This window comes from Artemia franciscana, chromosome 7 (genome assembly GCF_032884065.1).
Source record: "Artemia franciscana chromosome 7, ASM3288406v1, whole genome shotgun sequence".
In the NCBI taxonomy this organism is placed as follows: Eukaryota; Metazoa; Arthropoda; class Branchiopoda; order Anostraca; family Artemiidae; genus Artemia; species Artemia franciscana.
Genome location: NC_088869.1, coordinates 63,000,856 through 63,028,364, shown reverse-complemented (window position 1 = coordinate 63,028,364; position 27,509 = coordinate 63,000,856). Strand labels below are relative to the sequence as shown.

At 35.1% G+C, this 27,509-nt stretch overlaps 1 protein-coding gene across 1 annotated transcript in view; it reads left to right on the top strand.

The window, feature by feature from the left end:
- LOC136029578 (baculoviral IAP repeat-containing protein 6-like) overlaps positions 1–27,509 on the top strand; it is a gene marked incomplete in the record, with an annotated part of 362,481 nt that overhangs the window by 139,730 nt on the left and 195,242 nt on the right. The window contains 5 exon segments of the mRNA XM_065708074.1: positions 5,607–5,793; positions 10,981–11,207; positions 16,847–17,036; positions 19,617–19,837; positions 25,263–25,563. Of these exon segments, the coding sequence (XP_065564146.1) occupies positions 5,607–5,793; positions 10,981–11,207; positions 16,847–17,036; positions 19,617–19,837; positions 25,263–25,563 (1,126 nt within the window).

Below are 27,509 nucleotides of genomic sequence, written 5' to 3'. Positions count from 1 at the left end.
TTCCCTCTCCCTTCCTCTTTCTCGCTGTATCCATTGATGAAATCAGCGATATCACTAGAGATATCACTCTCCTTTTTGATTCTCCTTGTCTGAAGTACAAAACTTGGGTCTCCCCTCGTATTATACTTTTTAAAATTATTCCACGATCAGTCAAAATCTTGTTTATTACTGGAAAATTAAGACCTATCCATGATTGGGCTGATTGTACCTTTGCACTTGGTCTATACCAATGAGCTTGTATGGAGGCACATTTCTGGGAATAGTCTGTCGAGGTGCTTAGAAGTGAGAATCACTTAGGCCCGCCTCTTATCATAAATTGAGAATTTTTTTTGCTTTATATAGTTCTCATACATTTTAGTTTTTGCTGCTGTCAGAAATAAAGTTTTGTTATCTTTTTTTTCGTGTTTAAGTATTAGCGCCTTTCAACTAAGTATAAGATTTTCTTTCTGATATATCTCTTGGTGTATATTAAGAATTCCTTTCTATGAAGTATACATCTATAGATGATTTTGTGACAAAAAAAGAGCAGCATTATTTAAAAAGTTTACTCGAGTAATTTATTTTAAGGGATGAATCGTACAGCTACTTCAGCAGCAGAGAACAAACCCTCAAGTAGCAGCAGTTCAAGTCCAAGAGGAATCAGCAGCGTTTTGAGTGTTGTCAATGAGCAGGTATATTTTTTCTTTTTCCACTTGGGAAAAGCTTGTTAGAAAAGGGCTCATTTCCCGTTTTTGGGAAAAATAAAAATGATAAATTAATAGATGAACAATTGAAACCATAAGAGCTTAGTTTAAGTTGGACCAGAAATTAGGATTTCATCTCCGTTTTAGCTTTAAGCTTAACATCGTCGTATGGATTTCTTGGATCTTAATTTTTATTATTAGTATTACTATAATTGAAAAAGTAAGTAAGATTTTTCTAATATATTTCTATACTAGAATAGTATTTTTGCCTTTGTATAGTATAGTCTACTGGTTGCCTGATGTACTGTAGAAGGTAGGCAAATTCATCTGAAGGGGTGCTTCAATTTAACGCATAACATTCTTTTTTTTCATAGAAAACATTTGGATTAAGATTTAAGACTGGTCCCTTAGGGGACAGCAGCTCTTCTTTTATCATGGAAAGATTCGCTGTATCAAATATAGTATAATATTCATACTTTGGCCTACAGAAATGTGGGAGAATATGTGTTATCCTCTAAACTTAATTTTTAAGAAAGAGCCCTACTTCTTGCAAAATTAAAACAGCCCCTCTCTCCCTCCAGAAAGGTATTATGGGCTCATTTTTTCAGGAGGAATTGTATAGATCGGTGGTCCTAGAGAATACAAACAGGTCAAACGAAAATTATCAGTTCCAGTGCTGCTCTTACGTAACTTAAATATCGCACTTCAAACATTTGTTTATATGTCATTTTTGTAGTGTCCCTCACAACCAAGCGGTCTTAAAACTAATGTTTAAAAGATAATTTCTTAGACCACGTTGGCCTGCCATAACATAAAGAAAGGAAACGACGAAAATGCGGTTTTTAAAGGCCAAATGAAAATACTGAAGAAAACACTTTAAAAAAAAGCCTTTCCCCATGAAAGGCTTTTTAAGGGTGTTATAATTAATAACACCCTTAAAAAACGGAAAAACCACAGAAAATTTTGACTCTGCCCTCTCAGAACACATATTTAATAATCCAGACCATACTGTTTTATTTCACCAGACTAGCCTAATTTCGCATGACAAAGGTATTGCCCAGCAATACAGAGAAGTTGTTGAAATTTATAAATACTATCTCTAGCTTTGAGCTAGCTTTTTGGTCTAGCTTTGAACAGAGATTCAGGTGATTTAAGAATTAATGAGTCGTATTTTGGTTTTCTCAAAAGAGAAGCCGATGCTTTAGTAATCCTTGAAATAAACGTTGAACCACTTCTCCAATCACATAATCAAATACATCATCAACCCCTTAGGTCTCAAAGGGTATCCACAAGAGATGCAATGGTTAAAATTAGAAATCAGGTGACCTAGTTCTCCAATTTATTCAATTGCTGCTTTGTTTGTTTGAGTGAATGAATTTTTTCTTTTATTTCTTAATTTTTCGTTAGTATCTGTCGTTGGCAGTTCAAGCTTGTTTGGATTTTGTGCAAATTGTGGATATCGGCGACAATTTATTGTTTGTTTGTTGTAATTTTACAGCTTATGATATGCATGGTTATATTGCTATTCATGTACCTAGGTGTGGGGACTTTCTCTAAAAAACGGATTTGTGTTTTGGGAGACTTTAATTGTAATATGTTAAATGTTGGATCAAATGATGAATGTGACCATCTTTTTTATGTATTTTCTTCTTCTGGGCTACTTCCTTCAATTTTTTTTTCCTTCTCGTGTTGACCCTTCAAGAAATTCTGCCACTTTAATAGATAATATTTTCACTTCTCATTCTCCTAATTTGAGGTTCTCTTCTGGTCTTGTTTCCACTGATCTTTCTGATCACTTCCCTATTTATCTATCACTATCTGTGCCTAAAACAGAGATTACTGTGGATGAGAAAGGCGAGTCTTCTTTTAGAACTTTTACAGATAAAGAAATTTCTAATTTAATGCATAGTCTTCAGAGTAATGATTGGTCTAGTGTTCTTGAAGCTAATGATGCTGATTGTGCAACTAGATTATTTTTCTGTCTTATGGGAACTCTGTTGGATAAGCATTTTGCTCTTAGAAAGAGGCCAAGGAATTTTACACCTAAATGCCCATGGATGTCTAGAGGTCTGATCAATGCAACCCATATGAAGGCGTCTTTGTTCAAGGCTGCATGTAGAAGTAAGACACAGGAAGATCTTCTGAAGTATAAACATTACAAAAATGTGCTCACTTCTTCAGTTCGTTTTGCAAAAAAGCTGTATTTTTCGCGTCGAATTAATGAGTGTAAAGGGAATTTGCGCAAGGTTGGACTGTAATTAATGAAGCTCTCTCCCGCAAGAAGCTCAAACAATCTTCCCCATCTCTTTATAGGAAGGCTGATGGATCTGTTGTGGACAAAAAATCCTTAGCAAATGCCTTCAATTCGTATTTCACCACACTTCCCTCAGTTCTCATTCCACCCCCCAGTAGAGTAAGTTGTTTTCCTGTGACAGAGAAGTCTTTTTTCCTTTCCCCATGTAGTACTACTGAGATTTCTAATATTATTTGTCAACTTCCAAGCAGTTGTTCAGTTGATAGTTTGGGTTTGAGTAATAATGTCCGTAAAAAAATCAATCAGTTTGTTTCTCATCCCATCTCACACATAACTAACCTCTCTCTTTCTTCTGGCATTTTCCCTCATTTATTTAAAGTTGCTACTGTTGTACCTTTGCATAAAAAAAGTGATTCTTCTCTAATTTCAAATTACAGACCTATTTCTCTTCTTCCCGTCATCTCAAAGGTTGTTGAAAAAGAAGTGTATCGTCCACTCTCTTCATTTGTATTTAGTACTAATTCGACTGCTAGAAATTCTCTCATCACTAACTATCAGTATGGTTTTCGTCCCTCATTCTCTACCTTGCATGCACTTTCTGATGCAACTGAGTTTGTGCGTGTTAATCTCGACAAGGGCTTGTGTGTTTTGGGTCTATTTCTCGACTTTTCAAAGGCCTTTGATATGGTTGACCACAATGTTCTTCTGTCTAAACTATCTTTATTTGGAGTGCATGGAGTCCCACTAGAATGGTTTAGGTCCTACCTCTCAGAGAGATCTCAGTATGTTTTGGTTAACCGTTCTTCTTCCTCTACTTTGCCTGTATTGAAAGGTGTCCCACAAGGCTCTGTGCTTGGACCACTTTTCTAATTTACATTAATGATCTTGTTGATGGTCTTCATCCCCATGTTCACCCTGTTCTTTTTGCTGATAACAGTAACTTTTTCATTGCTGCAGCGGACCTGCCATCTGCCACTTCTATAGCTCAAGGTCTTCTTGATAAAGTGAAGGATTGGTGCTGGTTAAATGGTATGGCTCTTAACAGCCGAAAGAGTGTCATTGTCAACTTCAGGACCCCTTACCGTATGCGAGACGTACAGGAGCCAATCACCCTGACTTTTGGGAACGATATTATACTACAAGCTACTATGGTGAAATTTCGTTGTGGGTATCTTGACTGTTTTCTTTCTTTTAAACCGCATATAACTCACATCCGTTCCTTAATCCTCCGCCAGTCTTCAATGTTGCACCGGATTAATTCATTTCTTCCTCCTGATATTATGGTTTCTCTTTATTATGCTTTTATTTATCCTTACCTTTCTTATTGCTGCTCTGTCTGGGGTAATACTAATACATCTCTTCTCTGCACACTTCAAAGAGCCCAAAATAGGGCAGTGAAGAAAAGGCTACTTTTCTTCTCCCTCGGCTTTACCCTTCCTCTGATCGTTATAATGATACTGGGATAGCTCCGCTGGATCATATTATAGGTAAAAGTACTCTTTATTTTGTGCATTCTGCTTTTCTAGGTACTCTCCCACCGCCCCTACAGCAGTTTTTCTCACGGACAGACTCAGGTAGGTACTTTTCTTCTTTACGTAATTCTTCTCGACGATTTATTTTACCAAAACGATCTTCTACAGCAGCCCAGAGGTCTCCAGTATATCAATCAATTCTATTATGGAACTCCATCCCTTCGGATGTCCCTCTTTTTCTTTCTGCAAAGGCTTTATTTCGTCGGGTCTTATTTTTCTCAATATTTTTTTCTCTCTCTTTATTAATCCTTTCCTAATTTGTATGTCTCTTCTCTTCTCTTAAAATCATTTTCAGCTATATGTTAAATCTCCTTCTAAATCTTCTATCTGTTAAATATCCTATCTATTCAATGTCCTTGTCTTGTTCCAGTGTTTTTTTTGTTTTTTTTGTTGTTGTTGTTTTTTTTATATATTGTATAATAGTTTATTATTCTTGTTCTTTGTGGTCCATTACAAGCAAAGCTTCTTGGGCCTAGTAACCACTTTACTTTTGTAATAGTTTTTTCTTTTAGTATCAATAAATTGATTGATTGATTGATTGATTGATTGATTGATTGATTGATTATTAGGTATTTGATTTTAATTCTTTTAATTTTTGGTCTTTTATTAAATTCTATTTAATTTTCCGGCGTTTTTTTCTTTATGACACTTGGTATTAACCAAGTTACATATAGCGATCGCAAATTCTGTCGCTCTGTCTGTCGGTCCCGGTTTTGCCACTTTAGGCACTTCCAGGTCAGCTAAGACGATGAAATTTGGCCGGCGTATCAGAGACCGGACCAGACTAAATTGGAAATAGTCGTTTCCACGATTTGACCATCTGAGGGGGGGAATGGGGTGGCGGTTAATTTGGAAAAAATAGAAAAAATGAAGTATTTTTAACTTACGAACGGGTGATGGGATCTTAGTGAAATTTGATGTTTGGAAGGATATCGTATTTTAGAGCTATTATTTTAAATCTCGACCAAATCCAGTGACATTGGGGGGAGTTGGAGGGGGGAACCTGAAGTCCAATACTTCGAAATATAAATTCAATATGAAATATGCAAATCAGACGAATATTTGTGTTCAAACACTTGCAAATCTTGCGAAACTTTTGACGAACTCAATCTAAGATGTTTTCCTCTCATTTTGCAGCTCAGCCGATTGACTAGCTGCCTGAGTGAATACTCAGTGCAGCCATATCTGACGCATGATGTGTTTAAGGATGCTCCATTCAACCCTTCAATGACAGTAGGCGAATGCATGCAACTTCTCGCTGACCATGGATATGAGTTCAATCCTCAGTGTATTGATGTTCGAGTTTCGTTTAGCGATAAAAAAGGTAAATATATATGAAAAAGCTCCCTCGGTGGCCATATTATTGACAATTAATTTAAAAACGTTTTCCACAAGACAAGTTTTTCAAAGAAAAGTAAAGAGCTCTCTTATGCCAAGAATGAGCAATAGTAAAGTCAAATAATCTTCCAAGGGTAAAACTACCACAAATCACTATCTATAAATAAATGAAACTCAAAACGAAGAGAAATTGCAATAAATAGCCGAGTCAAACTCAAAACGAGCAAAAATTAACATGAGTAGGGTTATGTCTTCTGAAGACCAGAACACAGTTTGCGCTCTACTGAACAAAAAAAAAAAAAAAAAAAATACCGTAGATTGTCAGTTTAATTGACATATGCTCAAATTCCTTCGTTAAGGTTTTGGCAGTTTTTCATTTATGAAATTAAGAAAGGCGAAAACATTTCAAACGTATGTTGTTTTCAATAAAGCGCAAATTGTGTTCTCGTCTTGAGAAGGTATAGGGGCTATCAACCCTACTCATGTTTATTTTTGCTCGTTTTGAGTTTGACTCGGTTATTTATTGTATGATTTAAATAAACAAAATACGTTTAAAATGTTTTTACTTTTTTAACTTTAATAAATTAAAAATTATTAAAACTTTAATGAACATATATCAGTATTGGTATACTAAACTGACAATTCTCAGCCATTTTGTTTCTGGGCTTGGGAAGGTATGGGGGTTGTCAAAGACTTAATTTCCAGACCTTTCAATCACACTCAACAAAATGGCTATCTCAAAATTTGGATTAGATGTGTTTTGGGAATTGATGGGCGTGGGGGGGCTTGTTGCCCCCCAATTACTTTTGACAAATAAAAAGAATACTAGCCCTTTCAATTTCCAGTCGAATTAGCCTTTTTTAAAGTTATTGCGACAACAAATGGCCATCTCGAAATTTCTACCAGATGCATTACAGGAAAATACGAGGGGGGGGGGCACAACTTACCTTGCCCTGAGAGCTGTGGGGAGGATCATCCTCAGAGACATGGTTTATGGTCCTTTCAATTACGTTGAACAAAATGCCTATCTTAAAATTTTGATTGGATGTGTTTGGGGAAATGGTGGGTGGGGGAGGGAGGTTAGTTGCCCTTCGATCACTTTCGACTATTAAAAAGGGCGCTGGCCCTTTCAATTTCCAATCGAACGAGCCGTTTTTGAAGTTTCTACGACAAGAAATGACCATATCAAAATTTCTATCAGATGCATTTTGGGAAAATACGAGGTGTGGAGTGGGGGTATCCATCCTCCGATCACTCTGAATCTTAAAAAGGGAACTAGAACTTCTGATTACCAATCCAATGAGCTCCCTCCGAAGTTTATACGATCACCCTTTCTATACATGCATTATATGCCACCAGGACATAAGTTACAACCCTTGCCCTGAGGGCTGTGGTGGGGATCGTCATCCTCAAAGACATAATTTCCAGACCTTTCAATTACGTTGAACAAAATGGCTATCTCAAAATTTTGATTCGATGTGTTTGAGGAAATGGTGGGTATGGGAGGGGGTTTAGTTGCCCTCCAACGACTTTCGACTATTTAAATAGCACTAGTCCTTTCAATTTTCAATTGAATGAGCCCTTTTCGAAGTTTCTTCGACAACAAATGGCAATCTCATTATTTCTATCAGATTCATTTCGGGAAAATACGAGGTATGGGGGGTATCCACCCTTTGATCACACTGAATCTTAAAAAGGGTGCTAGAACGTCTGATTTCCAATCCAATGAGCCCATTCCACAGTTTTAACGATAGCCTTTCAATGGCGTTGGAACAAAATGTTGTCTAAAAATGTTGATTTGATGTGTTTTGGGAAATGGTGGGTATGGGGGGGGGTAGTTTCCCTCCAATCACTTTTGACTATCAAAAAGGACACTAGCTCTTTTAATTTCCAATCGAATTAGTAAAATTAACGGAATTGAATTGGAAACACCTAAACAATAATGGCTCTGTTCCTCAATAGTCTCCTTTCATGGCCAATATCTATGTAAATCACTATCTCAAATCCGTTTCTAATAAACTCGTTGTCTACCTGTGATGTTGCTTCTTCATTGTCGTAGACTGCCTATCAAATCTTAAGAGATGGACCAATGAGGAAAATTTGGTTAAAATTATGTTCAGCTAAGAAAACCAATCAAATTTGTCTATATTTTTATTTTACATTTATTATATTTTTACATTTTGATTATATTTTATATATCTTATTTTTATTTATATTTGATTTTATAATGTTGGATGTATAATTATGCTGCACGAAGTTGACAAGAAATATCATTTACCTTATTTATCCACTCGCCAAGGATTCTGGGGTCATGTAAAACGTGTCTGTTTTGTTGTTGTAATGTATAATACGCAATAAAACATGCTAATATTCCTCTTGGTTATTCGGTCCATTTTCTTATATATAACAGAATAGAATAAATTTTGTCAAAATAACTCCAATGTGAACAAAACCAGATAAAAAGGAGGAATAATCACCAAAAAGTCAGTAGTGGCCTTTTTGTTTTCAGTTCTTTGTTCTTCCAAGCTGCTCTTTGTCTCCGAGTCTAATCTCGACTTCTGTCTGAAAACGGTAAACTATGTTTGGGAATTACTATAGTGGCCTCCGATAGTGAAATGTTTAGCATATATCTTTGCTGTGTGAAGTCTGGCTAGTATCTCAAGTTGAAACTGAAATATGAGGCGTATCTAATATAACATCAATAGTATATTTTAACTAGTGTCTTAACAGGTAGCCTTTATTTAAAATAAACATATTTATGGTCGCAAGAATGAATTTTTAGCGTTTGGTTCTATACAGAAACCAACCGATCAAACAGTTCGTCGTAACGAACTGTAGTAAGGAGCGACCCGACTCAATAGTAACCGAAACTCTAAAAAATGGAATTTTGATACCAATAGTTACATCAAAAGAATCGCAATTTACTGCCGATTTTAAATATATAAGTTTCATTAGTCTTACCCATCAAAAGTTACGAGCCTGAGAAAATCTGCCTCATTTTAGAAAATAGGAGGAAACACCCCTTAAGAGTCATAAGATCTTAACGAAAATCACACCATCAGATTCAGCGTATCAGAGAATCTTATTGTAGAAGTTTCAAGCCCCTATCTACAAAAATGTGGAATTTCGCATTTTTTGCCAGAAGACAAATCACGGATGCATGTTTATTTGTTTTTTTTTGTTTTTGTTTTTGTTTTTTTCCCAGGGGTGATCGTATCGACTCGGTGATCCTAGAATGTCGCGGAAGGGCTCATTCTAACGGAAATTAAAAATTCTAGTGCCCTTTTTAAGTGAACAAAAAAATTGGAGGGCACCTAGGCCCCCTCCCACGCTCATTTTTCCCCAAAGTCACCGGATCAAAATTCTGAGATAGCCATTTTATTCACCATAGTCGAAAAACCTAATAACTATGTCTTTGGGGACCACTTACTCCCCCGCAGTCCCCGTGGGAGGGGCCGCAAGTTACAAACTTTGACCTGTGTTCACATATAGTAATGGTTACTGGGAAGTGTACAGACGTTTTCAGGGGGATTTTTTGGTTTGGGGGGGGAGAGTTGAGGGTGGTTACGTGGGAGGATCTTTCCATGGAGGAACTTCTCATGGGGGAAGAGACTTTCAATGGAGGGGGTGCAGGATTTTCTAGCATTACTTAAAAAAACAATGAAAAAATAAATATGAAAAGTTTTTTTTTCTACTGAAAGTGAGAGGCAGCATTAAAACTTAAAAAGAACAGAAATTATTACGCATATGAAGGGTTTACCTCCTCGTAATACCTCGCTCTTTACGCTAAAGTATTTTTAGTAATTTCAACTATTTATTCTACGGCCTTTGTGATTCAGGGGTCATTCTTAAGGAATTGGGACAAAATTTAAGCTTTAATGTAAAGAGTGAGGTATGGACGAGGGGTGAGCCCCCTCATATACGCAATAAAGCATACGAATATAGAAGTTCGCTACGTAATTTAATTCGTAAGTTACGTATATTTTTTTACTTATGAAAACGTTCGTAAAAAATTATAAGTTATAGTTGCCTTTTTAAGTAATCAAAAAATTAGAGGGCAACTAGGCCTCCTCCCTCGCTCCTTTTTCTCAAGATATTCCCATTAAAACTATGAAAAAGCCATTTAGCCCCCAAAAAACTAATATGCAGATTTCGTTTTAATTATTTATGTGCGGAGAGCCAAGATCAAAACATGCATTAATTCAAAAACGTCCAGAAAATAAACAAAAAAAAAGCAATTTTTTTTTAATGAAAGTAAGGAGCGACATTAGAACTTAAATCGAAAAAAAATTACTCTGTATATGAAAGGCTTTTCCTCCTCAACGCCCCACTCTTTACGCTAAAGTTTTTACTGTTTTAAAATGTAGAGTTAAGAAAAAGAGTCAAACTTTAGCGTAAAGAGCAGGGCGTTGAGGAGGAAAAGCCCCTGTTATATACGGAGTAATTTCTGTTCGTTTTAAGTTTTAATGTCGCTCCTTACTTTCATTTAAAAAAACTTGTTTTTTTTTTGGTTTATTTGTTCTTTGATATGAGCACCCTTTTATTGAGTGATATGAAACCTGGCTTCTGAAGGGAAACTCGACTTATGTCAGAAGCTTGCTGTGAAGAAGGAGTTATAAATTCTGCCTCTATTATTTGTCATCGAATAATATGCCTCAAAGCTGAAGCCGAAGCGGACCATAAGTACACCGAGAAGAGTACTTTGGGGTAACACAAAGACAAAAAGATATAAATCCTCATTTGTTTACTCTAAAAAACCAAAGAGACTGTGAGGAGTAGAACAAAACTTAGTTGAAACAAACATTACCGTTCATGTCTGAAATTAAAGTCTGGTCGTGAATAAAAATAGAAATATGATTCTTATTCATGTATCATCGATTTGTTTTATCACGAAACCATAAACCTTAAAAGAACGCAATAATAATTAGTAACAAAAAATAAGAATGAAACTAAAACATACCCTTTGGCAAAGAAAAAGGTGAGATAAGCATTATTTAGGGATAAATTTTATATTTAATTATCCATGATTTGGAATAATTTGTATTGGGTAACTGAAGTGTGCTTATTGAGATGCATCTTGACATGCAAAGCCTATTTAGGAAATTTTAGACCTGCTGGTTCTGCTTATTTTTGAGGTTTGCAGACCTGCTCACTTTTGCACTATGTTTTCTAGGGGTACAACGTTTGACTCCACCTCCAAAACCCTATCCATCGCTTCTGTCACAATTTGTGTCTCTCGGTGGTCTTCCGGTTCTTGCTCGCCATCTGCCAACACAAGCTTCATTACGGCTTCTTGAACTTGAAGTAGGTTCAAGGTCAGCTAGTAGTCAATCAGAAGGACCTACTTCACAGTGGGTAAAACTTGGGAAGTTTGATGAGCCTATAGACGATGACGGATGGGTAAGCTTTTTTTGTTTTCTTTTTCGTGAGAGATTTTCTTCTTTTTATTGATAGCGCTGCCTAAATTTAGCATAAAGCAAAAAAAAGAAAAGAAAAAAACAGGATGTTAAATTGAAGCAAATCGTTTTACGCTTTAACAGAGGCGTACGAGAGAGCAGTTATACTAGTGCCACTAAATGTGCAGCTTTACCTAGCAGCTTTGAAAAATTAGAAAACAAGATTTAGACAAGTTTAAATTATCCAAAACTGGATTTTGATTAAATGTTTAATAATCTTAGGATTCAACATGAAGTTTTTGAAAGATTTTGAATTATTTTATTGCTAAACTTTCCTCTTGAAGGATATAATAGCTAAGTGAAAAAAAGTAAAACAATTGACCTGTTCCAGTTGGACTACCGCTTTATCAACACTGTCCAATGGGGATTTTTATCACCATTTGTCAATAAACTACGGTAACTAACGCTTCAATTGCACTTGAGGAGTGGCGCTCCTCTAGGAAATTATAGCCTAGTAAACGACACAGCATTCGCACGGGATTCTGATTAATGGATAATTCTTCTGGGCTTAGATAATTCTTCTGGGAAAAACAATTTGTGAAGTTGCTGATGGTGTCGTAGGGTAGCAAGTTAAGACTGCTGCTAGGAATATTAGTGAAAAAGCTTTATGTTTAATAGAGTGGAGAAGGGGCTTGTACGAGAATTATCCGAATGATCGATTATATGAAAACAAAAGGGATGTAAAGAAAGTGGATAAAGCATTAAAATATGAACTAAGGAGGTGTGAAGTGGAGGCCATGGATAAAATTGCCGAAGATCTGGAAGATGCAGCTAGACGGCATAATAGTAAAATATTGTACTGGCATATTAATAAATTTAGAGGGAGTAGTCAATTTGGACTTGTCCCAGTTAAAGATGTTAACGAGGCCATAATTAGTAATAAGGAAACAGTTAAGGAGAGATGGGTTGAACATTCTTTTAAATGTGCTAAATCGAGATACGGTTGCAGGGAAAGATATAGAGGAAAATGAAAAAGTTTGTGATACCTTGGATGTGAAGGAAGATTTGATAGTGAGGAAGAATTAGCGACAGTACAAAAGGATTAAAAAATAATAAGGCTCCAGGTGCTGATAGTGTGGTGAACGAGTTTCTTAAATATGGTGGCCCTGAGGTTAGAAATGAGATACTGAAGATTATGAATATGATTTTTGAAAAGGGAAAATACCTAACGATTTTAAGAAAACCTTAATTAAACCACTGTATAAGACAGTTGACAAGAGTGAGTGTTGTATTTACAGAGGCATTAGTCTGGTCTCTGTAGGTGGCGAATTGCTTAGGAATATGATACTTTTTAGACTGAGAGATGCTGTAGACAAAGTTTTAAGAGAAGAACAGTGCGGTTTTAGAAAAGGTAGAGGATGCGTCGATCAAATTTTCACTCGTATGTTAATAATTGAGAAGTGCCTTAGATGTCTAACACCTTTGGTCTTCAGTCTTAGGGATTATGAGCAACCGTTCGATTTTGTTGATAGAAGAGCTTTAGCAAAGGTCTTATCCTTGTATGGTATACCAGACAAACACATGAGAGTGATTAGTCCTATGTACGAGAATAACGCTGCTGTGGTTAAGGTAGGAATTGAGGTTAACAGCTGGTTTTGTATAAATCAGGATTTAAGCAGGGCTGTGTTCTATCCCCCTTTATGTGGATCATTTGATGGACTTCGTCTTAAGGAGCACAGGAAGGGCAATGGGAGCCTACGGAATCAAATGGGGAGGAAAAACTCTCCTGGACTTAGAGTATTCTGATGATTTAAGCATCCTATATAAAAGCTTGAGCAAAATAAATGAAATTTTAGAGGTTTTACGAGTTCAGGGTGCTAGAATAGGTTTGAAAATTGATGTTAAAAAGATTAAGTTACTAAGGCTAGGAATAAGTGAAGACAATAAGGTGATGTTGGGTAACGAAAAGATTGATCAGGTAGTCAGCTTCACTTACCTTGGTAGTTTTATTAGTAAAGACGGTGGGAGCGGTGAAGATGATAAAAGTAGAATAGGAAAGACCCAGGGTGTTTCTTTTTTTCACAGTTAAAAAACGTTTGGAAGAATAGGAAGATGAGTCTGCAAGCCAAGATTAGAATATTGGAAGGTACAGTGATGACGGTAGTCAAATATGGCTCTGAAGCATGGGCGTTCTGATTAGAAGATGAAGATTTACTAGATGTTTTTCAGAGAAACTGCCTACGGATTGTTCTGGGTACCCGGCTGACTGACCGTATTTCAAACAGTAGATTGTACAAAAAATGTGGTTTAATCCCTTCTTTTTAGGGCTATAATGAAAGAAAGGTTGAGATGACTAGGGCATGTTCTGTGGATGAAGAATAATAGATTGGCGAAGATTGTCCTTTTCGGCCAGCCGTCTAGGGCTAAACGAAAAGCAGGTCTTCCTTGTCGGGGGTTAGAGGTTGTCATAAAGAAAGATTTAAAGGTAACGGGAACTTCCTGGGAGGGTTTAAAGAGGGAGACTTTGAATAGATTGGGATGGAGGAGTGTGTGTATCTGTGTTGGACTCGGGCGGCTTGGTGTTGCGGTGAGTTGTTAGTAGTGGTAATAGTAGTAGTAGCAGTAATTACAATTAATGGAGAAATCTGAGGAGGTCTTTACAGGATTGGAATGTGGAATGGGGTCTTTATTACCAAATCATTGACTTTTTTCATATGCTGTATTGTTCCTCTTTTTCGATTATATGTAAAGTATAAAAACATCTTGTTGCATTAAGTTTATGCAATGCTGCTGCTAATAGATAGTAATATACCTCAGCAGAAATCAAAATATGTCATTTTTTAGAGTTATTCTTGGAAAAAATTACACTCGATGAGATTCGGGGGGTCGAGCAAGGAGGTGTAATTAATTATGCTATCTTTTCCTCATTACTCTTGTTACATTTGGCTTGCATATAGGGTCCAATATTTTCCACATATGTTTTCATAAACTTTCAGCTAAAACAAATTTTAAACAGCTCTTTCCTTGTGTCATTGGAAACGTCTCATTTTAGAAATATTTTTTCTTTTTGTCGGGGAGAACTTCCCTTTTAAGATTTTTTTTTTGACGATTGTGAAATACATCTTTATTATATGCTCTACAAAAAATAACATGTCAGGAATTTTAGCTTTAAATCGAGCCTAATTAACATTGCTCTGCTAATAAGCTCTTTTGACAGATTATGCTAGTAATTTTTTTTTAGTACTATGTACAGCCTCCAAAAAAGGTTTAATGAAATATTCTAGAAAAACTGGCGGTATTTATGGGGCGGGATGTGGTCATTAACCGATCTGCAGGTTTTTAAAATATTAGCAATAAGGAGCAGAAATTTTTTTTATATACTTGGTTTATTCCTGTCGTTCATTCACGTGTCTTTATACTAAAGATAAAAGCAGAAAGACATGCTTTTTCTTAACTTGGTAAATTTTTGGTTTTTATGGATAGAATTGCCAGGAATGGATTTACAACCAAATTATGGCCTGGAAAAGCGTATTCAGATTTATTTCTAACCACTTTAGAGAATTTGTGATTTGAAATCCTCTTAAAAATGTCAGAAAAAAGAAAGGTTTGGCTTAGATAGTGCTTCTATTTGACTATTAAATAAAAAAAACTAGTTTTTTTAACTGAAAGTAAGGAGTGAGATGAAAACTTAAAACGAACAGAAGTTACTCCGTTTATGAAAGGGGCTGTTCCCTTCTCAACGCCCTGCTCTTTACGCTAAAGTTTGACTTTCTCTCAATTCTACTTTATTAAACAGTAAAAAACTTTAGCGTAAACAGCAGGGCGTTGAGAAGGGAACAGCCCCTTTCATACACGGAGTAATTTCTGTTCATTTTAAGTTTTAATGTCACTCCTTACTTTCAGTAAAAAAAATTAGTTCTTTTTATTTAATTTCTGAACGTTTTTGAATTAATGCATGTTTGATTTTGGCTGTCCGCACATAAATTATTAAAATGAAATTTGCATATTAATTCTTTTTTTGGCTAAATGGCTTTCTCTTAGTTTTGACCAGACGATTTTGAGAAATAAGGGGTGGGGAAGGAGGCCTAGTTGCCCTCCAATTTTTTGATTACTTAAAAAGGCAACTAGAATTTTTAATTTTTAACGAACGTTTTTATTAGTAAAAAATGTACGTAACTTAAGAATTAACTTACGTAACAAACTTCTATATTATTATATTTTTATTATGTATGTGAGGGGGTTTATCCCCTCGTTCATACCTCGCTCTTTACACTAAAGCTTAAGTTTTGTCCCAATTCTTTAAGAATGACCCCTGAATCAGAAAGGCCGTAGAATAAATAGTTGAAATTACTAAAGATACTTTAGCATAAAGAGCTGTTTCTTCAAAAAATGGGTTGAATTTTCTAGGCTAGATTTTCCACGGCTAATGAGTAATACATTTTCTACAAACGTAATATAAGATAAATCTATTTGGCCGATAAAACAAGAGGGAGTAAAACGAGTAAGCAGAGATCAATGAAAGCCCTGATAGGACACTACCTGGCCCACCGTCCGACCAATAAGGTATATTCCCAACAATAGTGCCCTAATTGACGTCAAACACGCTAATTAGCATACTAAAACCGAAAGGCAAATGTAAAAGAACTATAAACAACTAATGCTTTAGAAACATGTAGCGCACATAAATAGACTTCAAAATTGATTTCTTAGGCCACACCGCCTTTCCATTTACAATTACAACGCAAATCTATTAATCACTTGTAAACACAAATTTGAAGACAGTGAAAAAACGATTAAATACAGAAAATAATAATAAAAGTCCGAATATTTTGGCTTCCCATCCAGAACAATATAAAACATAGAAAACTAGCTTAAACAAAACATCAAAAAAAAATTAACGAAAGGAAACTTACCTTTCAACGAAATCCACATAACTTTAACAAAGCACAAGGCAAGAATTTCTGCTGTATTCTATTGTATGTATATGTTCTAGTTAATCGTATGATATAGGCAGTGCCGTATCCAATATGTTTTTTTTCGAGGAAGAGGTTTACAAAAGGATTTTTCGGGGGGGGGGGGCACAAAAAATACAAAAGAAACTTATAAAAAACCGTTTATACTGATTTTTGTTGCGGTTTTACGAGTCGAACAAACATTTCAGGGAGGTTCAAACCCCTAACCTCCCTGGATACGGCCTTGGATGTGGGGCTCTAGCAAAATGAAGCAATCTTTTGATTTAAAAGTCTTACGAATGCCCTAGGTTAAATAAATTAAAAACAAAATGTAGGTAAAGAAACCATTGCGTTTGATAAAATGAAACGCGAGTAAAAGTGTTTTGATTAATAAGGCTTATGATTTTTGAAAATTTCAAGCCTGTCCTTTGAAAAAATTGCATGCGATTTTGCTTGTATTGGAATTAAGGTGGAAAGGTAGAATTAAAAGGCTCACTCTAGGATTTTTTGGTTTTTTGTCATTTGTCTTTGGTCCTTGTTCTTTGCCATAAGCCTGGTAACAGAATTTGAGGAAAAAGTCACGGAAAGTTGTTCATTTGATTTTAAACAGTTAGAGATTTCATTCAACCCTATAATAAGTCGGATAAAATGTGATGTCATTGTTTTGTTAATATGTTCTTCTTTTTTTTAGGTAACTATAACACGATCGGAAGGAGATAAGAAGCGAAAAGTTAAGTGCATTAATTTGCCATTCCATAGCCTAGCTGCACTTGGCCTGTTTCTTAGGATCCCCTATTTTGGTGAAGAGTTGCTAAAGGACAAAAAGGTTGCTGTAAAGCTGTTAAGAATTTGTCTCGGGGTCACTGATGACGGAGAAGGGGGTAAGGATTCTTCAAATTTGTTTTAAAGATTTGTTCGTTTTTTGTTATTTTGGATTTGACCTATAACCAAAAATTAGATTGCCTGGGAATAAATAGTTATAAGAAGCTGTCTCGCCACAACCAACGGCCAGCTTAGCTAATTGTCATGTTGGGAATTTGGAAGCTGTTATTTTTTATTACGTGGCAAAAAACTAAATAATAGATTAGCTGATATCGTAATCGTAATAATCTAAATACTAATTTTTGTTTATTTCAAAATTTTCGAAGCTAAAATTTTAAGAATAGCGACTAAATAAGTAGATTAAATTTTATGTACTCTTGTCATAAAAAAAAAAATTCTATTCTTGGACTGAGCTATTTTCTACTCGAGTCCAAATTTTGTTTTCTTAATTCTGCTGTTCAGCGTCGTTATATTCTGAAATACGTTGTCCTGTTGTTCAGCCTTATATTATAGAGCAAGAAAATTTCAAAATTCTAGACAATCTCTTTGGGGGTATGCCAAAAAAGACTAGAGACCACAATTTCTCAGCCCTCTATTTTTTTAATCCCCAAGTAAAAGGTTAATTTGACAAAGTGCATGAGGGTTTAGGCTTCTTCTGTATTAATAGTTATTTGACTTGGGATTAATAAGAGAAACGTATGACCAAGCCAAAGAGTATCGGAATTTTAGACATTCTCTCAGTGGAGTTCCAGTCTTCAAAAAGGCTGGAAACCACTGTCCTAAGCCCTTTTTTGTTTGGATAAGTGTGCCTTATATTTCGTTCGACATACTATGAACCATGTACATTATACTATATATTCCGTAAATTTGAAACTAATATATATTATTAAATATTTCATGCTGCTGATTTGATTTATCAAACAAAATGGGTTTTAAGACTTCTCTAAACTTTTCATTTATGTTTTTGAGCGTTTCTGATCGTTGTTCTGAAATTAAGAGCCTCGTGATATATAGTTAAAAAGAAAAGTATTGCGGACTTTCAAAGGCAAATGACTTTAATAATTTATCTCTTGGTATAAAAATCACCACCTGAAGGGAAATATTTCTATTCCGTAAGAAACCAAGATTTTGGAGATCTTCTGCAATTTAGCCTATTTCTTGAATGAGCTATTAGGTTTGCCGTTTAACAATTTAAAGGATTACCCTGTCTCGTCTGTTATAGACTTGTTTGTTTTTATGGTTGAATTATTTTGAAAAGATTGGGCGGTCTTGCCATAACTTGTAGACATTTGATAGAATAAACGACGGAAATGGAAGCTAACACCTTCTTTCCCAGGAATCTTAGTAAAACAGTTTAAGTTCCCTCGTTTTGTGCTGGGGATAAAGATATTCAGATACAATGAAACTTACATCATTAGAAAGTGTGATTTATTTTCGACCTTACGGAACAAAATTTTCTTTTTAAAGTTCGGGAAAGGGGAGCCCCTAAAAATTTTCTAGCACACTGCTTTAGTTAAAAACGCTAAAGCCTAGCTCATAATGTCGTTTGAGGAATTTAGCAGCTTTGGGAGTTCCCTAAGATGCAAACCGCTTGGATCGAAAACCTTGCCGACATTGACCTTTGAACCAAATTTTATAGTCAAACCACAGATTCTGAATAGCCCTCCAAGGTAGCTAGTCTCCTGGGAGAATTCCCTTATATGTCCTCTGTAAATGCGAGGCTCGTAAATTCCCTTATTCCCTTATAAAGTTTGTTTTAGGCATCGAATCCACTTAACGACAGAAAATTCAGTTGTATCTTGATCAACATGTCAGCAGTTTTCCTGGGAGTCGAACTATCCTAGGAGTAGAATTGTAATTACCCCGCTTTCTATATTCATTAACGGCCAAAGAAAAATTAAGTGATACATTTCTGTAGCTCCAATATGGAGCGTCCGGGAAGAAGCATTCAAAATCTTTAATTGGCGTTTTCTCGGAATTAAGTTTTGAGTATTGGGACAATTTTGCTCACAGGTCACGAAACCGCAGAGCGAGGGGATCAAGGGATCTTAGACATTTCTTTTGGAAGCATGGTGGGTTAATTGTTAGTTGATAGATGAGTAAAATAGTCTATTAGAGTACTATTAGTCTAGTAGTCTATTATAGTAGTCTATTAGAGTCTATTAGAGTCTATTAGAGCAGCTCGAGTCCCTCCAGCTGCATAATGATTATGGAAAAACAATTTAGTGCTTATAGTATATTCTCATAGAGTTGGAGCTGACTTTTGATAGAGGAACATGCTTTTTGCAAGAAAAGGGGATTTCCAATATCTTTGGATTTTACAAGAGCTCAGTCCTTTTTTTTGTTTCTGATGTTTTTTCCAAAAAGGAACGCATTAAATGAATATAAAAATTGGCCGAAAAAAAAGTGTAACTACACTTTGCTTCAATCTTAGAATAAGAACATTTTACGTTTGAATCATCCTAAGCTTTTTCGCGTTATAATTTTCTCTTTTTTTTGAAGTTCTTCAAGTGACAATTCTCACTGGAGATTCAAAATCGGGTAAAGTCCCGATTTCTAAGAGGGTTTTTTTTTCAATCTGTCTCTTTTTTCGACCAGTAAGGGAAGAAACCACTTTTCTAAGCCCTGTCTTTTTACAGGTGATATCTTTAGTGGACCTTATGCAGAAAGCCTAGGCACAGTGCCTTTTGCCTTATTTAGGAATGTTCTTGAAAACCATCCACCCAATACCGATGATGGGGCTATGCTTCGAGCTCAAGCAACAGAAGTTGGTGCCCTCCGATTGGTTTTGGCGTGCTTAGAAGTTTTCACTAGTCAAGTGCCTAAAGCAGTTATTGAAATTCCTGGACCTCCATTCACAGTGAGCTTTTTGAATTTCCGGGATCAAATTTCCTTTTTTTTTCTTTTTTTTTTTACCGAGTTTTTGGAAATTGTAAATATAAAGAGTATTTCAACATGCTGCGGGCATTAATCAAACTGGAGCATTGTGATTATTTTACTTTCTTTTTAATCTTTTTCTATTTGTATAGGAATTTTGTCGTCTTTTTATCCTGGATTTGGCTTGAATTTTTTGTATAATGTATGCTGTAACTTTTAGTTTTATTCCATTTAAATGCTAGTTTAATTGTGTTCTATGTTTTTGCAACAAGTCTTTTTGTATAGACAGTAAAAGCCTTGGGTTTTGTAGAATTAAAACAGTTTTCTCGATTGCAATTTCTTGTATGACTCATTTAAAAGTCATTATATCTGTTCACAGTAACAGTATTGTATTTTCCATAGCTACAATAGTTTGGAAGAATGCGAGTCTAGAAATCCCCTTGTACATGTTAGTTAAATATTTTCTATTTATCAGAGGCTATCTTTTTATTCAAATTTTTAGGTAACACAATTTTTAGATTATCCTGCTTGCTATCGTTACGCAAAGCATGTATAAATAGCAAATATTCTACTTACATAAAGCAAATAATCTTTACCAAGGCCGTATACAGGGGGCTTGGGTACAAGGCTCGAACCCTCCCCCTTACGAAAATTTTGTCCGACCTATAAAACATTTACAAAATGCATATAAACATATTTTTGATACGTTTTGTGAAGATTTTTTTTTTTTGTATCTCTCGAATAAATTTTTGGATACGTCCTTGATCCTGATATAAAATTATTTCACAAAAAAAAACGAAATACAAGCATCATTAGCATCATCGTTTGTTTTTTGCAAAGAAAAATGTCCTCGCTGCAGCCTTGAAGCATGCCAAACTAGTCAGATTTTAAATTTCAACTGGAATTGTGTCCCATACAAAAGGAATTGTTCACAGCATTTTGTTTTGAATTGGAAAAAAGGGCACAGGTTCATATAGCTGAAATAGTAGACCTTGAACGACACTACATTTTTTTTAATTAGTTTTTTTTAAAGAAAGTAAAGATAAACATTAAAACTTAACTTTATTTGTAGTTTCTCGTATGCTATAACTGTGCCTGTGCATGGAGCGTGTGCGAATTTGGTGGTACGTGGGGGGATACTAGCAACATAAATATTAAATTTCTGAAAATAAAATAATTTTGCAGTTTTGTAACCGTCCTAGTTTTGTTGAAATTTGAGGGTTTAATAAACTTTGTTGCGTTTTACTGAAAAAATTTTTCACCAAGATTAATAGGCTCAAGAGTACGCCGAAAATAGGACACATTAAGGTTTTTTCCGTCGTTAAAAGCCGAAGGGACAACGTTCTTTTTGATTCTGTTGAAAAATCGTTATCACTTGCTCTTCCGATACTAACTTCGAGTTTATCGAAAGTCCACTGATATTAATTGACCTCTGCCCGATTTTCTAAAAATAGAAGTAGAAGGAATGTTGACGGCAAAGCTTAAATGTTTGGGAATGTTTATAGCGTTTACCCCAAATTTAAATATCGATTGGTGTAATATTTATTTCCAACCAACTCATCAAGTATGAAAACCAACTCAAGAATGACAATTGGCTATCCTACGTTGTGTAAAAAAAAGAAAAAAAAAATCTTTTTTGACACTGACATCCTAGAATTCAGGAGGTCGCTGATAAATAATACAATTTGTGTCTTCTATGGAACCATTTCTATAATTTTTAGCATGTGACCTAACGTAATGGTAAAAGTTTGGAATAGGTAATGAAGATAAGAATGAGTTCACATGTAGGCTCTTCATTGCTGCTTTTTTTTTCGAGCATACTTAACTTAGTTTGAGTTTAAGGGAGTTGCGCCAACACATCCACGGTTGTTCTTAGAAATTCATGTGAATAAGATCTCTGATACATCTCTTCCACTATACATTTGAACGTTGTAATTGCTGCTCTAAAAGTATGAAAATTCTTAAATACCAGTTTTTACCGAAATTTGGCGTTTTAACATTGATATGCGAAAAGTTTGGAGCATACTGGAAAATGATGAAATTTTTGGTTTCTAGCGAATTCTTTCAGCGATTTTTGCATTTGGTACAACGTCCTGGCAAACGTTCAGAATGAGCAATGAATATATTGGCACTTGTTCCCGCTTCTCAGTTGCGTGCTTCTCTTGCTTCTCATAGTTGTTTATTTTGTTGAAGCAAGTTTCACTTCGCGCATTTAAGTATAGGTTTAGGGTTCATCGCATTTATATGGTCTTTCTAATCATTTTCTTAACGCTTCGAAGCGTAAATTACAATTTCCAGCTTATTAAGAAATTCCCTCCCATTAAAGGTAAAAGTTCTGCTTGTTTCTTTTTAGATCATGTGAATTTGTTTTGTTTTTGTAGTATTCAGTTATGAAGAAAAAATAGCTATTGAAAATTTATGCGAACGGGTTTTCTACATGTTCAGATTGATATGAATAAAACTGCAAGGAAGCTTTTCCTTATGTTTTTCATGCTATTGTGACTCCCATCCGAAACCGATACGTCAAAACACTTTTCCGAACTTATGGGAAATTTCAATCTTTATATTTGTTCCCTAATCACACGGACGGGGCGATTTGTTGCAATCTTTTCCGCACTAACTAATTAAAGGGTATAAATAAGTACTAAATAAAAGAAAGTAAAGTACTAAAGGTTTTTGGGGTGGGATTGAGTCAATTTCACTGGAAATTATTCTCGACATTCTAGGACCACTTGGTCGATACGATGACCCCTGGAAAAAAAAAACAAAAAAAAAAAAACAAATAAACACGCACCCGTGATTTGTCTTCTGGCAAAAAATACAAAATCCCACATTTTTGTAGATAGGAGCTTGAAACTTCTACACTAGGGTTCTCTGATACGCTGAATGTGATGGTGCCATTTTCGTAAAGATCCTACGACTTTTAGGGGGTGTTTCCCCCTATTTTCCTAAATAAGGTAAATTTTCTCCGTAACTTTTGATGGGTAAGACTAAACTTGATGAAACTTATATATTTAAAATCAGCATTAAAATGCGATTCTTTTGATGTAGCTATTGATATAAAAATTCAATTTTTTAGAGTTTTGGTTACTATTGAGCCGGGTCGCTCCTTACTACAGTTCGTTACCACGAACTGTTTGATTATTTCACAAAAAAAACGAAATACAAGCATCATTAGCATCATCGTCCGTTTTTTGCAAAGAAAAATGTCCTCGCTGCAGCCTTGAAACATGCCAAACTAGTCAAATTTTAAATTTCAATTGGAATTGTGTCCCATACAAAAGGAATTGTTCACAGCATTTTGTTTTGAATTGGAAAAAAAAATGGCACAGGTTCATATAGCTGAAATAGTAGACCTTGAACGACACTACATTTTTTTAATTAGTTTTTTTTAAAGAAAGTAAAGAGTAACATTAAAACTTAACTTTAGTTGTAGTTTCTCGTATGCTAAAACTGTGCCTGTGCATGTAGCGTCTGCGAATTTGGTGGTACGTGGGGGGATACTGGTAACATAAATATTAAATTTCTGAAAATAAAATAATTTTGCAGTTTTGTAACCGTCCTAGTTTTGTTGAAATTTGAGGGTTAACAGGTTCAAGAGTACGCCGAAAATAGGACACATTAGGGTTTTTTCCATCGTTAAAAGCCGAAGGGACAACGTGCTTTTTGATTCTGTTGAAAAATCGCTATCACTTGTTCTTCCTATACTAACTTCATTGATCGAAAATCCATTGATATTAATTGACCTCTGCCCGATTTCCTAAAAATAGAAGTAGAAGGAATGTTGACGGCAAAGCTTAAATGTTTGGGAATGTTTATTACGTTTACCCCAAATTTGAATATAGATTGGCGTAATATTTATTTCCAACCAATTCATCAAGTATGAAAACCCACTCAAGAATGACAATTGGCTATCCTATGTTGTGTAAAAAAAAAAAAAATCCTTTTTGACACTGACATCCTAGAATTCTGGAGGTTGCTGATAAGTAATACAATTTGTGTCTTCTATCGAACCATTTCTATAATTTTTAGCCTGTGATCTAACGTAATGGTAAAAGTTTGGAATAGGTAATGAAGAATGAGTTCACATATAGGCTCTTCATTGCTGCTTGTTTTTCGAGCTTACTTAACTTAGTTTGAGTTTAAGGGAGTTTGGCCAGCACATCCACGGATTCTTCTTAGAAATTCATGTGAATAAGATCTCTGCTACATCTCTTCCACTATGCATTTGAACGTTGTAGTTGCTGCTCTATAAGTATGAACATTTTTAAATACCAGTTTTTACCGAAATTTGGCGTTTTAACATTGATATGCGAAAAGTTTGGAGCATACTGGTAAATGATGCAATTTTTGGTTTCTAGCGAATTATTTCAGCGATTTTTGCATTGGGTACAACGTCCTGGCAAACGTTCAGAATAAGCAATGAATATATTGGCACTTGTTCCCGCTTCTCTGTTGCGTGCTTCTCTTGCTTCTCATAGTTGTTTATTTTGTTGAAGCGAGTTTCAATTCTCGCTTTTAAATACAGGTTTAGGGTTCATCGCATTTATATGGTCTTTCTAATCATTTTCTTAACGCTTCGAAGCGTAAGTTACAATTTCCAGCTTATTAAGAAATTCCCTCCCATTAAAGGTAAAAGTTCTGCTTGTTTCTCTTTAGATCATGTGAATTTGTTTTGTTTTTGTTGCATTCAGTTATGAAGAAAAAATAGCTATTGAAAATTTATGCGAGCGGGTTTTCTACATGTTCAGATTGATATGAATAAAACTGCAAGGAAGCTTTTCCTTATGTTTTTCATGCTATTGTGACTCCCCTCCGAAACCGATACGTCAAAACACTTTTCCGAACTTATGGGAAATTTCAATCGTTATATCTGTTCCCTAATCACACGGACGGGGCGATTTGTTGCAATCTTTTCAGCACTAACTAATTCAAGGGTATAAATAAGTACTAAATAAAGGAAAGTATAGTACTAAAGGTTTTTTGGTGTGGGATTGGGCCAATTTCAGTGGAAATTATCGCTTTGTTAGTGCTGGTATGGTCGATCTTTTTTGTTTTGTTTTATTGTTTTTGTTTTGTTTTTTAAGCTCTATCTCTTGTTGCGGTTTAGAGCTTATATCTCTTCGTAGTACTCATTAGTAATTGCATATTTTTATCGTAAGTATCCTTGTTCATATTCCTTTAAAAAAAAGCTAGAAGCATTTTTGATTCCCAACCCTACTTTCTAAAAGCAGCAGGGATTCTTTGGATAAGACTCTCTATTGTTGACAGACTAAATAACTGTCTTTGTATTTAATCATAGCTAAGGATATGGCTTGGCTTGAAATTTGAAATTCATGTTGTTGAAAACTTTATTATGACCTCTAATATATATTCCTTATTAAAATTTTTGTCATCTTAACTTGCAGTTAACCATAATCCCAGTAACTGCTGAGGGAGTTCCTTCCACTCCAATGCCATCAGCATCTCCAACTGCAGAAGGCTTTGGTGAACCAATGGACATCGTTCAAGATGATTGGGATACAAAGGAAACTACATCTACGGCTGCTCCGTCGGCTCCAAAGGCCCCACAGTACTGGGCCAAAGGTACAGGCTATGGAACGGGACCCACAGCTCAGCATTGGGACGTTGAAGACGCCATGAGTAGACAGAAGATTCAGGAAGAGCAGGCTACTTCAATGTTGTTAGTTATGTCTGCTTTCATAGGAGGTAAGTGAATTACTAACGAAATAATACCTCTTGTGTGAAGTATCTCTGGGCGCATGAACGTTGACAGATAAAAATTTAGCAATTTTGGTTAGATACTAATAATTGTGAGGTGAAGGTGTGGTTACCAACTTTTCATTCGTAGTTTCTCGTGAAATTCATGATGTGGGCAAAAATATAAGGCCTTGATTATATCCTAGTTTCCAAAGGGTGAATCTCACATTTTTTCTTTAAGTGAATTACTGTGTTACTTATACTGCTCTAGTATTTGTTTACCTAATGTTCTGTCCTCTTGACTTTGTATTGTGATATGATCTTTAGTAGTCCTTTGATAGTACTTAACAAATTTATAAATATAAAATTTCGCTGTACTTAACAAATATAAAGGATAATATCAAAAACTTGTATTGGCCATTACTAAGGTCAATGATAATCGCGTTTGATTTTAAAATCAATATATGATTAAATCATATATGATTTTATTTTTGTAAATAAATGTGTCTAGTTTTTATTTCATAAGTTTATCATAAATTACTTACAAAAAAACTAATACTGGTCTTCTTTGATTATTCATTTGGATAGGAAAAAAAAGTTTCTTATTATTTTTTTTTTAGCTATCACGATTATAAATATTTAATCAATAGTAAGTAACAAAGCCACGATAAAAATTTGGAAAGCAAAATCCTATTGGAGAATAGATGGCTCGCTTCTAACTATTTGATGTTTTCCATTGAGAGCATTTTTAGGAATCCCTGAATACGTTCAAATTGATATATTTCCAATATCTGCCATGAGGTAAATTATAGCTGACTAAATCGTACTAACTGGAACCAGCAATCAGATTTACTATTCCTTTCCTCTGTTTTGCTTTTAAATGCTTTGTAAAGTATCAGTTATTTTGTTCTATCTTCTACTTAGTATCAACTCTTATAAAAGGCACTTTGATTTGAAAAGCCTGACGGGCCGCAGTGACCCAGAGGCTAAGAGGAGACAAAGGATGATAAGCAATTTAAAAACACGGTGGAAAATAACAACAGTAGTGGCAGAAGTGGCAATATCATCATCAATCTTTTTCTCAACTTAATTTTTTTTTCATTTTTTCCCAATTTTAATGATTTCTATCCAATAGAGCGATATATACCGAATACGTGGACGTTACATTTAAACATGTTTTTATCTTCGTTTTATAGCAGATAATTTATTTTGATCTAAGGCTTGGTCTCTTGAATATGGAATAGTAGAACTTTATGGTCGACTTGTGCAAGTAATCAAATACAGTGCTTTTACTTTTATCCTTTGCCGATGTCGTATCCATGAGAAGCGACAGTTACCGTTTTTCTTTGGTTTAGTAGCCTAAACAAGGCTGGAATGACCTGAAAAGTACTAATGCAATTTTGAACATATCATCAATTTAAAGCATATAGAGATCAGGAATCCTAAATAAAAACTAGACGTTGAAATAAAACTCTGCACCTAATTAGCACTCGGAATGAGAATTTGACCGCGTTGGTAATGTTTGTTCGAAGTTTTTTTCATAACTGACCCCGTCCTAATGTGTTTTTTGCAAGTAAATAAGACATATGTATTTTCAAAAATCGCTATCACAAGTCTCGAAGGGCCGAATTCAAATTCTGTGTCAGTCAGCGAGTAGGTCAAAGATCAGGCTTCTGAACGTTTTGTATCGTAGAATCTATAAATAGGTTTGTAGCATAGCAGGAGAATTGAAGCTAATTTAAGAGATTGACTTGACTAGTTGTTCAATTTGACTAAAACTAGGTATCTGCTCGGCTCATTTTTGGTTGAGAATTGATTGATTTGAGGCTATTTCACAAGAACCTTGCTTCAATTATTTTTTACTTTGTACCTGGTTTGGTTGCAAGTAATAGGTGTAAAGGAGGAGTCATGGGATGTTTAATGCTCTTCGGTGTAGACTAGTGACAATGCAGGGC